Here is an 18875-nt window from a genome sequence, read left to right as displayed (position 1 = left end):
GTGCTCCCCCCACGGCCCATTTCTTTTGGTTGCACCAGAACCGGGTTGGAGCCCTAGGATGTGCGTGTCAGAAAGATAGTCTGAGCACCCTGGAGTCTGTGCCCAGAATGTCTCCCGGCCCCAGAAGACCCTTCCAGAAAAGTCTCTTTCTGAGCCTCCTGGTTGAAAGGTGTTGGCAGTGCCCTGATGCTCAGAGGATGGCACCCAGACCCCCTCGTCTGGGATCCATCCTGGCCCCGGCCACACTTTCCGATTCTCCACCCCTCCACCCCATCAACTCTAGGCCCTGGCCACAGTTCCCCAAGGGCAGGTCCTTTGATGCCACCGAGTTTCCAGATGTGTCACTGCCCTGCTGCGAGTGCTGTTCCTCAGGTCTCCAGCTGACCATCTCCCTCTTCCAGCCTAAATCTCGCCACCTCCGGGGAGCTTTCCGGAGATTCCTCGGGGGGCTGCTCCAGCATCTACCTGCCAGGGGGAGTCACGCTGCACTCTAAAGAATCGGTTTTTGATTGGATGAGTGTGCGCGCCTCCCAGACAAGCCAGGGCTCCGTAGCCCGGGGTCCACGCCCAGCAGGAGCTCGGAGAAGGCTTAGGTGCCCCCCCGCCCCCGCCCTGCACCTGCGGAGCACTGACGTGGCACCACTGGAGTCCGTCCCGCTGGCCAGGCAATAGCCGGGGCGCCCCGCTAAGCCCCAAACAAGAGGAGAGTGAGCACTCGGGGGTGCACGAGCAGTAAAGGACAGCAGGTTCGAAGGCCTGGGGATTCAGAGAGGCAGACCCTTTTCACCCTCCGGGCCCTCCCCGCCCCCTGGGAGAGTCACAGAAAACACCCGAGAGACCCGCTTGTGTGAAGAGGTAGAGGTTTATTGAAATATAAACATTCGAGAACATGTAAGATAGAAAATAACCACAACATATACAGACACTTGCTGCAAGAGGACGTCTGAGGTATTTATCACCGCCTCGGCTACCGTGTGCTAGCACATCTTCCTGGTCGGAGCCTGCGTGGACGGGGCGGGGGCAGAGCGGCCCGGCCCGCGGCCTGCCCTGGGGCCTTTGGGACTGAACCGTCCGGGAAAGCTGCTCTGGCCCAGGCCCGGCCCCTGGAGCACCTGCGGGCATCCCCGCTCTTGGGCTTTCACGCCGAGACCCTGCTTTTGTCCTTGAGGGCAGAGAGGGTTTGCCGAGAGGGCAAGGCCGGGCAGCTGCCTAGGGAAGGGGGATCCAATGACCAGAAAGCCGCAGTGCGTGCCCGTGTCCTCCGGCTGGGAAGAGTCCATCCTTCGTGACCGAACCCCTGAGAAAGACACACTGGCCAAGTGTTCCGACACTTTCAAGTGGGCCCAGCGCCAGCCAACTGGGCTCGTCCCTGGCACCAGACCCCAGACGCCCTTCTCTGCCCGCCGCCTGCGCTTACCCGGTGGGCAAGGTGGGGAGGCTCCCGAGGGCGGAAGAGGGTGAGGCCCCGGGGGACGGGGCTGTGTGAGTGTGACAGCGAGTGTGCGGAAGGCCGGGGGGAGCTGCAGCTTACCGGGCTGAGGTAGCTGTTTTGTGCTCAAGCTTTTGAGCTGCCTTTCCTTGCGCAGACGGGGCCGAGGGCCGGCCGTGCGAGGGCTCCTGCCCGCGTGGCCTGTCCCCGCCAGAGCCTGGTGATGTCACAGTGCTGGCGCTCTAGGAACTCTGCGGGCCGTGCCCAATGAGGTGAGCCTTGTGGGACAATTACCCCATCTTCCCGACACGGGAGCAGCCTGCTCCAGCCCGGGGCCCAGAGAACGGAGGTCCCGGCATCCCCGATTCCCTGGGGCAGCCCCGCCGCTACAAGGCCCGGGGCCTCCCTGGCCTGCCCCTACCCTGAGCTGGGAATGCTGAGTCCAGGACCACCGTTCTGTCCCCACCCTGGAGGGCCGGCAAGGGTGTGGGACAAGCCCTGCTTCGGCAGGAAATGGGTCGGGGCCATCCCCGGGACTGCGTGGCCTCAGGACCCAACCTTTGCCAACACGGGCCTCTCGATCCACTGTCTCCCCCGCCACTCTGATCCCTGAGTCATCCCTCCTGCCTGCCTCCCCGCCTCCTCACTGGGGTCCTAGCGAAGGGCCGGAGGGGCTGGGGTACCAAATGTTTGCTCGGCTCTGGGGGTGATCTGCTTTCATTTCTTTGGTGCTACAATAACAATAAAAATTAAAAACAAAAAAGTCAGCAAAACACATATAAAAAAAGATTTCAGAGATGCAAATACTTCCTGAAGAATCAAAACATCAGCAATTACAAATCTGAGGTATTTCAATGAACCTGACGTCAGCAGGTCTGGGGACGCTGGGGCCGAGGTGGCCCCATGAGACGGGAGGGCCCAAGGGACAAGTGGGCTGTTCTGGGAGAGCCGGCCAGTAAGGGCGAGTGAGGGCGTGAGGTCTGGGAGAGAAGGGTCAGTGTGGAGCGGGTGCCAGGGCCTGCCTGGGCAGCCCCCTTGGCTCTGCCTCTCCCTCAGCAGGTGCTCAGTCAGCCTGGACCTGAGGACTGCCCTCATGTGCCCCTTCCTGGGACTCTAAAGGGGGGGTGCGGGGCCCTGAGGGCTGCTTCAAGACTTGGCTTTGAGGGACCCACACCTCTGGAACCACACCCGGTGGGCAAGGTGGGTTAGGAGGGCCCCATCCCGTGCTCAGCAGAGAAGGGCCACGAAAGCATGGTCTTGGCGCCGAGCAGCCCACGCGGAATTAGTCTGGAGGTCTGAGCAGGGAATGAAGCCAGGGACCCTGGGGTCACGGCAGGAGGCAGGGAAAGGGCAATAAATTAAAGGGGAAAGGCTCTGGAGGGCCTCCAGCCCATGCCGGCTTACCGATTGTCGATACACTGTGCCCGGGACGGGAGGTGGCCTGCGGACCCGGGAGGAAGCCGGGAGCCCGCGGACCCCGCCCGGTTCTCCAGGACAATCCCTGATTGGACAACGCTGCCCTGTCCTGCCCCTGCAGCCTCTCCCTGTCCCCAGAGTACAGCAGGACCTGAATGGAGCCTGGACAGACGGACATGTCCAAACTCTCAACATCTGGCCAAATGGTGTTTGACATGGGCTCCGTGAGATGAGGTAAACTGTGCATCAGCCTCCTTCCCTCTCGGCAGGAGAGCGCGGGGTGGGGAGCCAGGTCCTGGCCGTCAGAGGGACCAGCTGGTGGACGGCTCGGCGCTGGGGGTGCCCCGGGACGAGGTAGGGCTCGGGGAGCAGTGAGAGCTGCTGCTGCCGCTGGCACTGCCGCCCATGCTTGGGGGGGCAGGCCCCGCGAGGAGGTGGACCACGGGCTTCTGGGCGAACAGCACACCTGGGCAGGGGGAGCGGGAGTGAGTGGCTGAGCCAGGCGGGCGCCCTGTCCCCTGTGTGCCCCTGCCGGAGCCCGCACACCTTGCCCTCAGGGGGCCTCCAGGGGCAGGGAGGCACACGGCGCTCCTGAGGAGAGAACCAGGGCCCTGCGGACGCTGCTCCCCTCCCCAGGGCTGGGGGGGTGGATGGGAACAGGAGGGGTGTCAGAGGGCAGGGGCAAGCTGGAGACGTGCCAGGACGGGGCCTCGGAGGGGAGGTGGCAACGTGCTGGAGGCGGTCTGGCCGTGTGGGCTCCTGAGTGGGAGGACGGTGACAAAGGCAGGGTGTGCGGAGGTGAGGCTGCAGAGAAGGGAGGAGGAGGAAGGGAGGCCTGTGTGCCTCCCGGGAGGAAGGCTGGCCCTGCACCGTGGTGACGCCCCAGGAGTTGCTAAGAGGGGGAGGGACATGATGAGATCCGTGTTTTAATTGCCCTCTGTGGAGCTGGAGGACCGCAAGGCCACTACTCCAACAGAGGGGGAGAGGCCCAAGCCAGGGCAGCAGCAGGGTGGGAGGTGCAGGCGGCAGGAGGGGGAGAGAGCAGAGCAGTGGGGACCGCTCGGCCCTGGGGGACCTGTGGGCTCTGAAGGTTCTGGGGGCTCTGGGGAACCTGGAGGCTCTGAAGGTTCTGGGGGCCCTTAGGGGGTCTGGAGGCCCTGGGGGCCCTGGGGAACAGGCTCCTGGTTCCTGACCTATGCAGCTTGCACACCCACTGACAAAGGGCGCAGGTGGGACAGGGGTTGAGGTGGGTGAGGTCCGGGGAGCCTTCACCTCTCTTCTGACTGCTCCCCATTCTGAGAGGAGGCATTATCCTCTCCTTTCTCCTGAGAGAGGGGAGAGGACAGCGGATCCAGGTGCTGATCCCTTCCTTCCCCGTATTCTCCGTGGACCTACTCACGGCCCCCACGCTGCCTAGGCCATCGAACAGCACCACATGGCAAAGGGCACCTGCGCCTTGCCGCTGGCTCGCCTGGTCTCCTCGAGGGCCCCCGGTGTCAGGCAGAGACCTCCGAACATGGCCTCTGAAGCACCGGCTGTGTGGTGACTTGGCATCACATCGCCCCTTCCCTGGCTGCAACCTGATGCCCACGGCCAGTGGCCCAGCAGAGCTTGAGCGCGAGGCCTGCAGCGTGGTGCCCCGAGGGCCCGGCTCCTACCCCCCAGAACGGGAGCATCCAAAGGGACAGAGCACGGCTCCCCCAAGGTTTGATGGGAGGTGCAGCTTTATTTTTTTTATTTTTTATTTTTTGGGAGGTGCAGCTTTAAAGCTCCTCCACCTGGCACCTCCCGGGCCGTCCAGGTGACAGGAGGCCAGCACGCCCAGGCTCCCCAGTGCCCCTCATCAGGCTGTGCTGGGCTCGTTCCCAAACTCCCACCTACATCAGAGAAACGGGAGCTGGAAGGGACTGGCTTCCGGCACCTGGGGAGACCTGGTAGAGATGCTAAACCACAGGCGACAAAGCCCCGTCCCGCTAGACCCGAGAGACGACTGTGGAGGGCTGGGGAGAGCCGCGCGCACGGGCTGCTTGTGCCGCACTCAGACTCCGCCGCCTGCGGTCAGTCCTCGGTCCGTTTTAAAGACAGGGAGCGACAGGGGGTGTTCAGGGGGGCGGGGCTGAGCCGGTCCGAGGAGACCTGTGCCGGCCACGGTGGAGGCGGCTTATGCCACGATGTCTAGGGCGAGGGCACGGAGCCGATTACGGGGCTTCCCGCTAAAGGGCGGCCGCATTAACGAGCCAGCCGTGGTCCCAGGGGGTCGGACGAAGGGCTCCTGTCGCTCTGTCAGAGCCGGGGGGTCTGTCATCCGATTAGCAACCCTCTGCTTCCCCTAGGCTGGAAACACCACCTAGCCCTTGGAACCTCGAGACTACATGTAAGGGAGGGGGCCAGCCGGGGCCGTGGGACTCCCTGAGAGTGCCAAGAGCCTCACCTGCGTAGGTGGTGCCATCAATGTCCACGGACATGTTGATGCTCCCGATGCTGCCTGCGGCCAGGTTCAGTGCTGCAGCTGAGGCCTCTGATCGGTCTTCTGCTGGGACGAGGGAGACAGTGGGCCTGGTCAGGTCTCCCGGCACCAGTGTCCTCTCTGAGGCCCTCCCACTTCCCCAGACAGGCCACAGCTGCCCGAGGCCTCCCACTGCTAGACAGCAGCCATATGCGTAAGGTCTGGCACAAGAACCCGGGCTTGCCAATGTTCTCTCACTTGCTATGTTCTCCTCTGAGCCACTTCTGCCCCCGTGTCCTCTGTTGTCCAAGGAAAGGGATCACAGGCGGCAAGGACCGAGCCAGCTCCTGGCTACACACCGACCCTTGTCACGCGATCCAGCAAACCCTGATTCAGCACCCACTACCCATCAGGCTGGGGAACCAGAGATCCGAGGGACGCAGCACTGCCTGAGGACCTGCCTTTCCTCCCCCCACCCCAACCGGGCTAGGACCTCAGGGAGAGGGTCGGCCTGCCCAGCGTGTGGCCCGGCACCTGGCACCCGTTTCACCCTGGCGACCTTGGATTTGCAGAGAGCTGCGTGCGCTGGCACCCAGGCCCTCTGCCTGGCTCACCCCGACTCTGCCCTTTCGTCATGCAGCCAGGAATCCTTCCAGAGGAGCTGCTTTTCTATTAGTGTCTGGCTTGCGCTGGGCCAAGGGCACCGGCCCCGAGAGGGTAAGAGAGCAGAGCTGTGCTGCCAGCGTCCTTCTGCTCCTCACCTGGGGACAGGGCGCAGGGGGTGCGGCCCGCGAATATGCACAGCTCCCTTCACACCTCTTTCCATCACATGCTTAAGTTTGTTCTGAGGTAGAGTCAAGGGTAAGAACGGCAAAGAAAATGTAGGGGGAGGACGGGAGAAAGGAGGAACAAGGGGCACGGAGTGTGGGATTCAGGAGCCGAGGAGGGAGCCGAGGAGGGAGGGCACCTGAGAAACGAGGAGGGAAGATGGCGGCGATGCTGCCAAACTTGTATTTCCTCTTTCCCTGGGTTCCTGAGGGTCACAAGCGGCCTGGCCTGAGGCACTGGCCTCCTCGGAAGCTTGGGAATGGAGGTGCTGCCTTCCGCCCAGAGCCCAGATCTACATCCGGGGAGGCGCTGGGGGCGGGGGGAGGTGAGCCCTTTCATTTAGACAGATCAAAAGGCTGGTGAGGAAGAGAAGCACAGCAGCCGCCCCCAGGGCCTCTGGCTCCTCCTCCTCGAAGGACTCCTCCCTTCTGCTAGAGAACAGGGCACTGCCTGGGGCAATTTTTGGTGAGCTGAGATCCCAGTGGGCACAGAAGCCCCATGTGACTACCTGACCTTGCGACGGTCCTGGGGACCTGCAGGGCCCCCACCCCAGTCCTGGGACGTGACCAGGCCCTTGAGTGGAGCCCAGGTCGACACCCAGCAGGAGGGGAGGCGCTGCCCTGGCCTGGCACTCACCCCTGCCGTTGATCCTGATCTTCATGGGCAGCTGCCGCGCCATGCTGAACAGGCTGCGCTGGAAGGCCTGCTGTACCAGGCGCTGCTCCTCCTCGGACAGCCTGGACGCCTTCTTCTCAGGGGGCTCCCCCGCCTCCAGCCGCTCCCGCAGCTGCTCCAGCGTGGCCGTCCGGGTACCGGCCTGCTGGCCTGCCAAGGTCACGGGCACAGCCAGGCGATTTGGCACAGGCACCGTCGTCACTGGGACTCCATCACCTGGCAAAGGCACCAGAGCTGGACCAAGCGTCCCACCTGACACTGGCCCCACCGTGCCCTTCCCTGCCCACCCTCCTCCCTGCTGGGCCCTGCAGACCTTTCCTGAGAGTGCTTGCTGGGGATATCCGAGGGCTGCTGGCATTGGCGCCACTGCTGGAACCCAGCCCGAGGATGGGGAAGCGGATCTTGGGTGGGGAGAGGAGGGCAGGCGCCCCGGCAGTGGCAGCAGCGGCAGCAGCAGGTGAGTAGCCAAGGAGGGAGGAGCTGTAGCTGGGCCGCCGGCCCTCCCTCCGGTTGCCGTCAATGGCTGCCTGGAGCTCGGCTGGGGAGCTCAAGGCTTTCTTCTCACACTCATAGGCATAGAGATACTTCATGTACCTGGAGGGAAGGAAGGGAGGGAGGAGAATAATCCAGAATGGTACCAGAGACCACCCAGTTTAAGCTCATGGGTCTCCGTGGGGCAGGCCTCTGGGACATAGGATCAGTTGGTAGAAGAGAGAGATCAGGGCCCTGGGGTGCCCTGGCCCAGGCCTGTCGAGCTGCTACTCAACACCGCAGCAAACTCTGCTCCAACCGGAGGTACCATTCTTTTTATTTTTTTATTTTAAGATTTTATTTATTTATTCATGAGAAACGAGAGAGAGAGAGAGAGAGAGAGAGAGAGAAGCAGAGACACAGGCAGAGAGAGAAGCAGGCTCCATGCAGGGAGCCCGACACGGGACTCAATCCCGGGACCCCAGGATCACACCCTGGGCCCAAGGCGGCACTAAACCGCTGAGCCACCCAGGCTGCCCTGGAGGTACCATTCATTAAGAGAAATAAAGACCATCTTCACTCATGTTTTGGGTTTGTTTTGGCAGCGTTTTAGGGGTCATTTAGAAATGCTTTGCAATGTCTTCCTGGCTCCTGGATGCCCTAACCATCCTGAGCCAGGCTGGTCCGAGAGGAACAACCTCTCCACAGGCTGTAGGTGAGCGGACCTACGGTGCCATCCCTCGTTGCATCCCACGTCCCAAGAAACAATTCTCTACCCAAGAAGCCTGACAGAAGGACTGCTGTACTGATTACAGTTCCGAAGATAAAACCCTTCTACTTTTTAACAAGGCTGTGACAGCTGCCTGCCTGATGCTCCCTCTGTATGCTCCAGAGTGTGACGCCCAGTGTGTTCCAAAGGACAGATTCCCCTCTGCTCCTCACTCTCTGATGCTACTCCTGGTTCTCCTGCTCCTATTAGCCTCATAATTAACTCAGAGGATTACAAAAACAGGTCCCAAATCCCAGGTCCTGTTGCCGGGCATGCTGAGTGTCAGGTAGGAAGAGCTAGGCTCAGGGTGGACGTGCCATGTGGGAGACACTGCCCTGGAAAGAGCGGCGATGGGGCCGGAGGGCCAGCGGCGAATCTGAGCTCTGTCACTGCCAGCTGGTAGATCAAACCATTTAACCTCTAAGACTCGGTTTCTGTTTTCTGAAAAACGGGATGGCACCTACCTCCCAGGGTTGATGGCGAGGTCTGCAAGAAACAGAATGGCAAAGGAGCCTAGGGAGGCACTTGGGAAATGGCGGCTCTCGTGATCACAGAAAGGGATGCATCTCAGCAAGTTCCTGGCTGCGTCGGGAATCCTCATCCTGCCCACTGTACAGTGGAATTTCCTTCCTTCCCCTCATCTAGGTTAACGCATTCCCTTTCTCCCAGCCTCAGCTTCCTTCCCCCAGGGCCCTGGCCACTCACTGGGTCCTCAGGGTAAAGGCGGCGCTGGTGATCGACGTGGGCAGGTTCAGGCCTTTGGTGATCTCCCGCCAGATCTTCTTGTTGATGATCTCCACCAGGCCTCCCTTCTCTGTCACCAGCTTATACAGCATATACAGGTCCAGGATCTGCTTGGCCATGATGGGGATTCGGTTGATGGGGGTCCCTGTGATTGTCCAAATAGAGAAACAGAGTGTTGTGTCATCAAGCAGAGAAGAAGACGTATGCACGCGCCCAGCTTTTGCTGAGTTGGAAATACATTCGTGAGTCTGCTTTCATCTGACTCAAGCTCCCAAAGCTCGAAGCTATCAGACTTGCTGCCAGTTCTCCTTGGGATGAGCAGAAAGACCGGTCCAACTCACAGGCCCTGTGGTCCTGCTTAAAGCATTAGCCTCCCTGGGCCTGTCTTCCCCTCGGTAAATGAGGGCTGCGCTAGATGGCTTCAGAGCTGTGCTGTGCTGGGTCTGGCTAGCAGGACGAGCCCAGATTCTTTCCTAATGATGTGGCAACTCACACTCCTCTGGGGCCTTCAGAAGCCACTCAAGCCGTCCCACCACCCACCTGCACTGCTCCCGGGGCCGTCATCTGTATCTCTAGGTGCACTTTTTAACAGTGTTTTCATTTGCATACCGCCTGCTTCCTTCTCTCCTGCGGCAGGCAGGGCACAGCAATGTTTTCTCTCCTGTGTCCCCACCAAGTCAAAGGAGCTGCTGGACACACACATCTCCAGGGGGATGAAAAGCTACTGAACGACTCTCTCCCCACTAATCACTCCACCCCTCCCTGGCCTCTGACAGAGGGAGGGTCACAGCAGCTTCCGCCACTGGCCCCGAAGGGAAGTGAGAGGAGCCGGGGACTTGATTAGGAAGCCTGGCACCAGGCAGGAAGGCCCGCTAATGAGCACCAGGGGACGGCAGGGAGGGCGGGCCTGGGGTCCTTTCACAGGCCGCTGGGATGCTCGGCGGGAGGCGTGATGGATGACTGTCATTTGGCAGCCTCAGGATTAATGATCTGGAGGTCAGAGGGGAGAATTCCACAGGGAAGGGTCACCGTCCGGGGCAGGGTATGAGACTTGTTGCCTTTTGATGGCAAACTCCTTTTACTGTACACAGGCTGCTCTCCTCTGCCTCGGCCCCCTCCCACCGCCCCAGACACGCCGAGGCCTCGCTGGCTGCCTGCTGGATGGTAAACCAGCTGGATTTTCCAGAAGCGCTATTTGTTGCAACTCCTTCTGCTTCTTTCCCCTCAAGAAATGGTATTTTCTTCACAGCCCTGAACTGCTGGCCTCATCAACTCTTTCACAGGGTAATTCAAGCGAGAGAATGGAGCAGAGGGTCCCATGAAGAAGAGCGAGCAGCATGAACATGGGGGCGATGTGTGGCAGCACCAGGCCTCTTTCCTAAGTGTGAGGCGGGGCCAGGAGGTCTTCGAGAACCTCATCTTGGTCAGCTGGTCCTTGGAGGGTCAAAGATGAATGGGTCCCAGTGCTAGATCCAAAGATTCACAGGTGAAACTTCAGAGGACTGTGGGTACACTGTCAATACACACAGCCCGTGTTGGTCAACTTTTCCTCCCTGTGCTGCTCTGGACAGTCAACCTGATTGCTGACACAGACAGGAGGGTCTGGTACAGCAGAACTGCTCTAAGGGCCACCTCCTTCTGGAGGCCTGTCTACTCGAGCACACTCACAGCCCAGGCCAGTTCACATCCTCATGGCGTCACCTGGAGACTCTAGAAGGCCCACTCTCAAGGACCCCTCCCATTTCCAGAAGCTTCCGGGACATCTTTACGATGACCTGTTCACTTCCAAGTCAGAATATTCACACTAAGCTCATCCTTATCCCAAAAGCCAGCCCCTCCATTCTCACCACTTCCTCTTCTTCCAGTGACACCACCATACTCTGAGGTATGAGGCACTGGCTCCTCTTTTCTCCCCTGTTGGCCACCTTGAGGTTGTTAGGAGGCTTCACTGATTCTTCCTTGGAGGCACCTCTCAAATGTGTACTCCGTTCCAGCCCAGAGGCCTCTTACCCCCGTGCAGCACTGCACACCGCTGCCACCCTGGCACTCGCTTCCTTGTTCAACACCCACGGATCCTGATGCCTCCCCAGTCTCGCCACCCGGGTCACCAACACCCCTGGAGACACTGCCTAGGAGGTATTCCAAGCATCCCCACAACGCACTCTCACTCTTCAGCTGCCTCTCGTCACGCCCATCCCCAGCCTAACACGACCTGCCTCTGCTTAAATCCTCTCCGTGCTGGGCTTCAGGAAGAATCTGCTAACTATCCCCGTTCGGAGGGATTTCTTCTCTCTCAGAATTCCTATTATAAGCCCTACAAATTCAGCAGGTGAAAGGTCTCTAATCGTTTCATGTATGTCCTCCAGGTATCCCAGGAGGACTCTGAGCTCTGTGAAGGCAGAGACAGACTGTTTCTCCTTCACTAGGTCTTAAATATTAGAGTGTTTAATAGGTTAAACTGCCGTGCAGATGGGGAAAAAACATGTTTCTCAGAGTCAAAACAACCAGCTATGGGTCACCCAACAGGGACCGTCAGATGCACTTCTGTCATGTGGTGTGCCTGCCAGACCCGTCGCCAACATCACCTGTCTGATGGCAACAGCCCCAAGCAGTCACCCTCTCTTCCCAGACCTCAGCAGGTTCGTTAGGGTCATGACCCTTGGTAAACAGCCTGGGGAAAGGAGGTCCAGGGTGCCTAAGCTCTTTGTGTCCAGGTCCCATGAAAAGCAGACAAGCAGCAGCAGAATGGTTGGAGGCTGGGGCGCCTGGGGACAAAGAATCTATGACCGCACTCAGCGGGGTGGAAGGGAAGGGGACGTAGGGGTAAAAGTGCAGAACGTGGCTGGGTCTGCGCTGTCCATGAACAGGCGCAGCTGAGTGTATAAGCACCAGGCAGGGGACTTGCCCAGGTGATGGAGCACCATTCTCCAGAACAGTCGCCTTGGGGAACAAGCTATGCTGTGGTTTTGGAAATCCATTTGCAAATGGCCTTCTGAGTCGGCACTATTTTCATCGGGATCTCCAATGGTGGTAGATCTTCAAACATAAAAGGTGTGTTTTACATTTAGAAATGGTCATTCATGGAGGCAAGCCAGGACAATAGAAGTGCCCAGGCCATTTAGCACCTCTGGGGGAAACCACAGGTCTGGGGTACACTGGCACCTGGTGGTGGCCCCCACAGTCCTGCTCTGTGGTCTGGCCAGGTACCCTGGTTCAGAGTTCAGTGGATAAGAGGACATGCTCTTCCCAGAGTCTGGCCCTCTGTGAAACTACTAAAAATAGCTCCCAGGGCAGGAAGCCCCCGGGTACTGTCAGAAACAAAGCCAAGACCATCCTGAGCGCTAGCTCTAGATGACCGTACGGTTTTCTCACATTATCCAGACAATCCAGACACAAAACCTGCCCTGGCTTCGATTCTTCTAACAACCAAGAGGCTGGATGTTCAGGCCGGTCTGTCTCTGCATCTGCTCTGTGCCTAACGGACCTGGCAGCCGTCCCCTTGTCCCAAGGAGACTCCGCGACAAAGAGAAGGGAGGCCTTTTAGCTGAGTTTACCTTCTGAACAAGAAAGAGAACCAACAGACCATACTGGGGGGTGGGAATGGGGATTGACATATTCAGGTCTCAGTTTCCCCATCTGTGAAATGAGTAATTTGAACTAGATGACTTTCAGTCCCATGAGTCTAAGAATAAACCTTTAAACAAAAATTGAGGGACGCCTGGGTGGCTCAGTGATTGGACGTTGGCCTTTGATCCTGGAGTCCCAGGATCGAGTCCCACGTCAGGCTCCCTGCGAGGAGCCTGCTTCTCCCTCGGCCCGTGTCTCTGCCTCTCTCTCTCATGAATAAATAAATAAAATCTTTAAAAAAACCTGATAGTTGTGATTATTACCGAAGGGAGGGTGACTTGTCTTTAGGAGCGTGCCTGAATTATGGATAATGTTGCCAAGTGACCTTGAGATGGAAAGGTTTAGGAACCTGTCCTAGGAAGGCCCTTGTGTGACCATGGACCAGATCCATACACTCTCTGCCCAACCTTGCAGGAAAGAGGGGCGTCTCTGGCCTGCTCTCTCTGGACTAGATTCTATCTTCCTCTAAGGAGGCTCCTCATCTGAGAGGTGATAGGTCTCTGTTCACCATAAGTCGAAAAGCAACCTGCGAAGAACCAGGAAGGAGGCAAGCAGCCACTGCAGAGAGCGCTCTGGGGTCACAGTGTGATGCTGTGTTCTCCCATGGGCTGAGTCTCCGCCCCCCTCACCCCTCCCAGGGGGGCCTGAGCACCCAGTGGGGAAGCCTGTGTCCTGTCAGTCACTGCTATCAAAGCAGGAGCTGGGATTGAGGGTAATTAATCATGCTCCCTCTGACAGGAATCCAGGGCCTTATCTGTACCCCAAGAAATGCCGCTGGTCTCCAGTTCCCTCCTCAATAAAGGAGACTGACAGATCCAACAAAAGGGCCCTTATCAGATTTCAGCCAGGAGCCTGAGGCAGCCTGAAGGACGGTGTAGAAAAGACTTTTATGAGGGCCCTGGGCCCAGCATGGACCCAGCTCTGCTGTGGGGCTCCAGGGGCTTTAACCCTTGGGTGGTGGGAATGCTGCTGGGCGCTGGCACCAGTGAAGGCCAAAGCTGTCATCAGAAGCTTCCAGCCAGGGGGAGCCAAACAAAAAAAAAAAAATCCTGTTCCTTGGCACTTTGCTCTCCTTCCGGCCACTCAGACCGCGGAGCCAGAGTTAGGGGTGGGGTGAGGGCAGGCGAAGGAGATGGCCTCTTCGGGCACTGGAGACAAAGATGGGAGGTGGCAGGAGTGTTGGAGGGAGGGCCACTTCCTCCCCACCACAGAGAATGGGACCATTCCAATGACAACCAGATGCAATCGGGGGCAGGGACCCCAGACAGTCACATGGCTGCCTTCCTGCCCACTGATGAGGGGTGAGGGCCCTGGACCCAGGACGTGGCCCTGCCCAGGACGCTCGCTGCTTTTTCCTAGCTTTAAAAAAGATCATTAATCATTTCCATGGCCTGTCAAGAGAGCTGGGCAGCTGAGCAGAGAGCCTAGAAGCATTAGGACCCATGGTAAGTAGGGACTGTGCACAGGCAGACAGACAGGCTTCCTGCTCTTCCTTGCGCATTAATTCTTGCCCTGCTCTGGTCCTGCTGCCCAGGAACAGGCAAAGAAATGACGGGTGATTTTCCTCCTAACTTGTTTACGTAGAAAATACTGCATACTAGGAAACTGTGCAGCCGCGTCTGGCAGCGTGCAGTTCGACGTGTAGCTGACTGTTCCACAAAGCGGAGCGGAGGCAAGATGCACAAATATCCCAATTCTGCACGGACCGGTGTCCTGGAGGCCTCTACCTCTGATTTCCCACTGATAACAGACACATACTACAGTACACCAACCTGAAGTATACAGCTCGCTGGAGTTTCACTTCTGTGTACACCCCTGTAACCATTCCTCAGCTCAAAATACAGAACATTTCCAGCACCCCAGGAAATTCTCACGGTCCTTCCCACTCAATATACATCCTCCACCTCTTCCCTCCTAGGAGGCAGCCATTATCCTGACCTGCTTTTCTTCAACTTTGGATACATGTAATCATGTAGTCTATACTCTTGTGTCTGGCTTCTTTTGTTCAACATGAGGTCTCTGAGAGCCCTCCGCTGTGTACGGCCTTTTTTACTGCTCTGCCGTATTCCAGTCTAGGACTGTGCCACCCTTTATTTGTCCATTCTATCGCTGATGGCCGCTGGGGTTCTTTCCGGAGTTCTGGATCGAATCTGAATACTTTGAGAGGTCTTTCAGTGAGCGCAGCACTCATTTCTGTTGGGTATACACCTAGGAGTGGAGTTGCTGGATAACAGGGCCGGCACATATTTAGCTGTAGCAAATGCTACCACGTACATTTCCAAAGTGCTTATGCCCATTTATATTCCTAGCAGCCATTCTTGGGAGTACTGCACATACCAGCTTGAGAGGTTCACCTTCAACTCCTCACTCTTTTTAATATTGTAGCTCAGACTAACTGCTTTAGGTGAAGGTCAGTGTGATGCTGTGTTCTCCCATGGCTTTATAATCAGGGTGAGGGCTGTGCAGGCTCCTTCCTTAAGAACTGTGTTCAGAGAAGCTGGCCAAGGAGTCAGAAGGAGGTGGACCATCGGGTCTTCTCTGCTTTGACTGTGGCTGATTCAACAGACCTGGCTGGTGTCTCCAAGAGAGGGGGCAGAAAGTTGGCTGGGGAAAGGCAACAACTCAAGGGCTTTTTGGCCTAGACACTGCATAGCTGCCCTTCATTGCCGATCCGTGCCTCTAGCTTCTCAAGACTCAGTAGACTTTCCCACAGGATAAGTGGACCAAACTCTTGCTCTATACTTTTCCTGCACCAACCCTTGGATGACATACCAAGTATTAGTTCACTTGGAAAAAAGAAGGCAAAACTATCAACTCCATTTTATCAAATACTAAAAGTATCAATTAAAAATTTGAAGGGGGGGGCAGCCCTGGTGGTGCAGCGGTTTAGCGCTGCCTGCAGCCTGGGGTGTGATCCTGGAGACCTGGGATTGAGTCCCATGTCGGGCTCCCTGCATGGAGCCTGCTTCTTCCTCTGCCTGTGTCTCTGCCTCTCTCTCTCTCTCTGAATAAATAAATAAATCTTTAAAAACAAAAATTTGAAGGGGAAGAGGCTGAATTTAATGACAAAAGTGGGCTTTTCAATTTAACCACGCCGTCCAAAAACCAGGATCTCTTCCCATTATTGCAGATAACTGAGTAGATAGAGAGCATTAAATGACTACTGTAAGTGGAAAAAAGAAACAAGCAGTATATCAATAGTAGTTGGAACACCTGGGGGGGCGAAAAAGATTGGGCCTCAAACAAAGGCTAATTGTGAGACAAAGATTTGCATTTTACATTTTCATCTGGGGATAAAATTAGAAAATGAAGCCCCAAAGCCTATTTCATCTGACAAAGACAACATATTTTAGTCTATCAGGAAGACCGTCCACGGCACAGACCATTTTACTGCAAGATACAAAGAATATATGAGAAACTGCCTCCACCAAAAGGCAAAGCAATATATGTCATGAACATTTCCTTGCCTGAGATGGATAGATAAGCACACAACAGAAGGAAAAACACTCAAATTGCTCTTTGAGGCAGACCAAACCCTTTTCCCACAGTAAATTCTTTGTATATACACATCAAAAACAGATTCAACAATCCATTTGGGAAAACCAAGGTCAGTTTGCAGCCTTGAACAGACCTAGTGGGGGATGGAGGGCAGTTCTCTGGGTGAGGTCTTGACAAAACGTGTCCTCTATGTGACTGAGCAGTTCTTTCACCTGGTGTGTCCAGCTCGGGCAGGGAGAGGAGAGTCTTGTTCGTGGGTGCTCTGGGTGCGTGCATGATGGACCAGGGCTTCCGTCTCCTGTGCCCCCCACCCCCATCGCATCCTGCCTTAACAGATGGCAGCCTCCGTGCTACTGTGAATTGTCACATCTGCCCTTCCCTGAGAGATGGGCCATCTCTTGAGATGAAGACTCCTCTTGCATGAATAGTTCTACATCTGTGTTAACTGCCCTACTGTCAGACCCTACCAGACGCCCTACTGTGGAGACCAGCCAGCATTCTCTGTGAGGCTCAGAAGGCTGAAGGAGAGAGCAGGCCTGCCCACTGCCCGGGCAGGAAGTGAGAGCTGCTGGCGCTAGGGACCATGCTTTTTGAGCGCAGGAGAGGGAAGGAGCCCTGGCCTGGGTGTTAGGGGACAAGTGTTAAATGGGCTCTGTGGCCTTAGGCAAGTCACTTAACCTGGTGACCTTTGCTTTCTCTACCCCTTAGAGCTGGCGCTGTGGGGAGCAGATCAAAAAATGGGTTGAAAGGGTTCTATAAAGTACACAGGATAGTAAAAATAAGAGCAAAATTATTCTCTTCCTCCTCTTTGATGACCTATTTTTCTCTGTTTCACGGCGTAGGGAACAAGAAAACAAGCTTTTCTTCCTCACTGCTGAAGAATCGAATTGTTTATAAGCCTCTGCTTATCAAACTTCCATATCAGTCCCCCTCTGGCCTATCTAGAGATCCCCCTGGAAAATCTATCATGGAATGATCTCTCAGTAACCACCCACAGTCAGTTCAATTAGCCAGAGAATTTTATTTACAACAGTTTGGCTTTATTTTTGGCAAGGAAACACGTGTGGATTTTCTATACACACACACACACACACACACACACACACACACACGCCTGCGTGTGCATGCAACCAAAGGTTAAGCAAGAAGGAGCATCAGAACTCTGAAATCTAACCAGTCTTTCTAGAGAAACACAGGTGGGGGGCAGAATCAAAGGCAACTTGTTTACTTCAATTTGGTTTAGGCAAGGGAAGGTGAGAATCACTTGGTCTTGGAGGTTCTTGGTATAGTTTTACACAACTGTTTTGCGAGAAAATTGCTAAAGGGGCTTTTCTTCTCTTTTTGGTCACTGAGGGTGGCTCATTATCTGTTGACAGCAAAAAGACAGAATCATGGACATAATACAGAACACAGAACTTGGAAGAAACTTCCAGATTAACTCTAAATGAACCCTCTCATTTTACATATCAGGAACCTGTGGCCTCCAGAGGGAGAAGGGTTTGCTCCAGATCATGGAGATGGGTGGGATGTGACCCTGGCTTTGCGCTCAGCCTCCAGCTTCCCGAGGCAGGCAGGAGACAGCGAGCCCGATGGGGGAGGGGTCATCAGGGTGCAAGTCACCCTGGTCTGGCCCAGAAACCAAGGTGCCTGGAGCCGAAAGGCCCATCTGTTGTAGTCCATTCACTCAAATGCGTTAACAAGCGAAGGAGACCCCGCCCAAAGCAGCGGTCGCAGCCAGGCCCCTCTCCCGGGGACTGCCTGTATCACCTGCAGCTGTGGTCACTGGGGGGGCCCGCCGGGCCCTGCCTCCCGGGGAGTCCCATCCCTGTCCTCTGTGGTGCAGCCTGCAGTGTCAGAGCTGCCCAGCCCCACCCCTGGCCCAGGCAGGAGTCACCAGGCCTTTGAGACCCAGGCCATTTTCAGTGGTGCCTGTGAAATCTAAGTTTCTCTTCCTGTTAGCTCTGGTGGAAGAGTCGTTGGCCTGCTGCCGGCCTCTCTGAGGCTTTTCCTCAGCCCCAACTGACAATATCTGGCTCCTGAGTGCCCCGGATGCTCCGATTTGGGAGTGATGAATCAGTCACAATTGTCCCGGGGCCCTCGGTCTCACCACTGCGTGAAGCGTGAAAAGGACAAGCTTCACATCAGTGAGGCTGGGCTCTGTGCCCCCACCGCCCTCCTGGCCGCCCCCTCGACTTCCCACTGGCAGATGCGAGCCAGGGAGATCACCGGGAGTTTTTTTTTTTTTTTTTTCCACCGGGAGTTTAAAGGACAACCTCCACTCTGTCTCTGCCTCACTCTCCCCTCTCTCCCCACAATACAAACTGCTTGCCACAGTGAGCCTCCTGAAGGCCCAGCTCTGGCCACGCTCTCTATGTTCTACGTCCATAGACCAAAGTACTAACGTCTCGGCCAAATAAGGCCTGTCACCGTGTGCTGCCAGCTGACTCAGGGCACAGACGAGGGTCCTTCCAGCTGTGCCTGGGCCATGGGCACGACCACGCTTCTGCCTCTGCCTGTGTGGGTCCTCCACTCCCATTACCTCCTATCCCGGGGAGGCCTCCCCGGCACTCCAGACCGGGACACGGTCCCAGCACCCACTCCTCTGGTACTCAGACACAGGAGGGGCGCTTGTGATACTGCCCAGGACAGGTCCCTGCCGCCCTCGGGTACTGCTACCTGAATGGAGGTAAGAGGAGGATTTCCATAAAAAGTATCTCTACAAACGAAGTTTTAGATCTTTACCTTCTTTCTCATCCTTTTATAGTAGTGGTTCTCAACGGCGGGGGTGGGGGTTTGGGGATACTTTTGTCCCCCAGGGGACATTTACACTATCTAGAGATATTTTTGGTTATCATGAAGGGGGGGTGCCCCCTACAACAAAGGACTGTCCGGTCCCCAAAGTAAATATGTTGAGGCTGAGAAACCTTGTATTTGGGTAACTAACAAGTAGCAAAATGGATTCCTTTGTTTCT

General features: G+C 56.6%; 1 protein-coding gene across 11 annotated transcripts in view; it reads right to left on the bottom strand.

Moving 5' to 3' along the window:
• Positions 1 to 843: 843 nt before the first annotated feature.
• Positions 844 to 18875, bottom strand: part of ARID3B (AT-rich interaction domain 3B) — a 54012-nt gene continuing 35980 nt past the window's right edge. For 7 of the 11 annotated variants that reach the window (XM_025472177.3, XM_025472183.3, XM_035708981.2 and 4 more), the window contains 5 exons: positions 8740 to 8923; positions 7108 to 7388; positions 6756 to 7010; positions 5277 to 5378; positions 844 to 1297 (listed from right to left, as the gene is read on the bottom strand). In XM_025472177.3, the coding sequence (XP_025327962.1) occupies positions 978 to 1297; positions 5277 to 5378; positions 6756 to 7010; positions 7108 to 7388; positions 8740 to 8923 (1142 nt within the window). In that variant the 3' untranslated portion in view covers positions 844 to 977. Of the gene's footprint in view, positions 3312 to 5276; positions 5379 to 6755; positions 7011 to 7107; positions 7389 to 8739; positions 8924 to 18875 lie in introns of all 11 variants that reach the window. The other 4 variants (XR_003145936.3, XM_025472187.3, XM_025472182.3 and 1 more) reach the window with 4 other exon arrangements.

The sequence above is a fragment of the Canis lupus genome, chromosome 30, assembly GCF_003254725.2.
Source record: "Canis lupus dingo isolate Sandy chromosome 30, ASM325472v2, whole genome shotgun sequence".
NCBI classification, from domain to species: Eukaryota; Metazoa; Chordata; class Mammalia; order Carnivora; family Canidae; genus Canis; species Canis lupus.
This window is presented reverse-complemented; position numbering and strand designations above follow the sequence as displayed.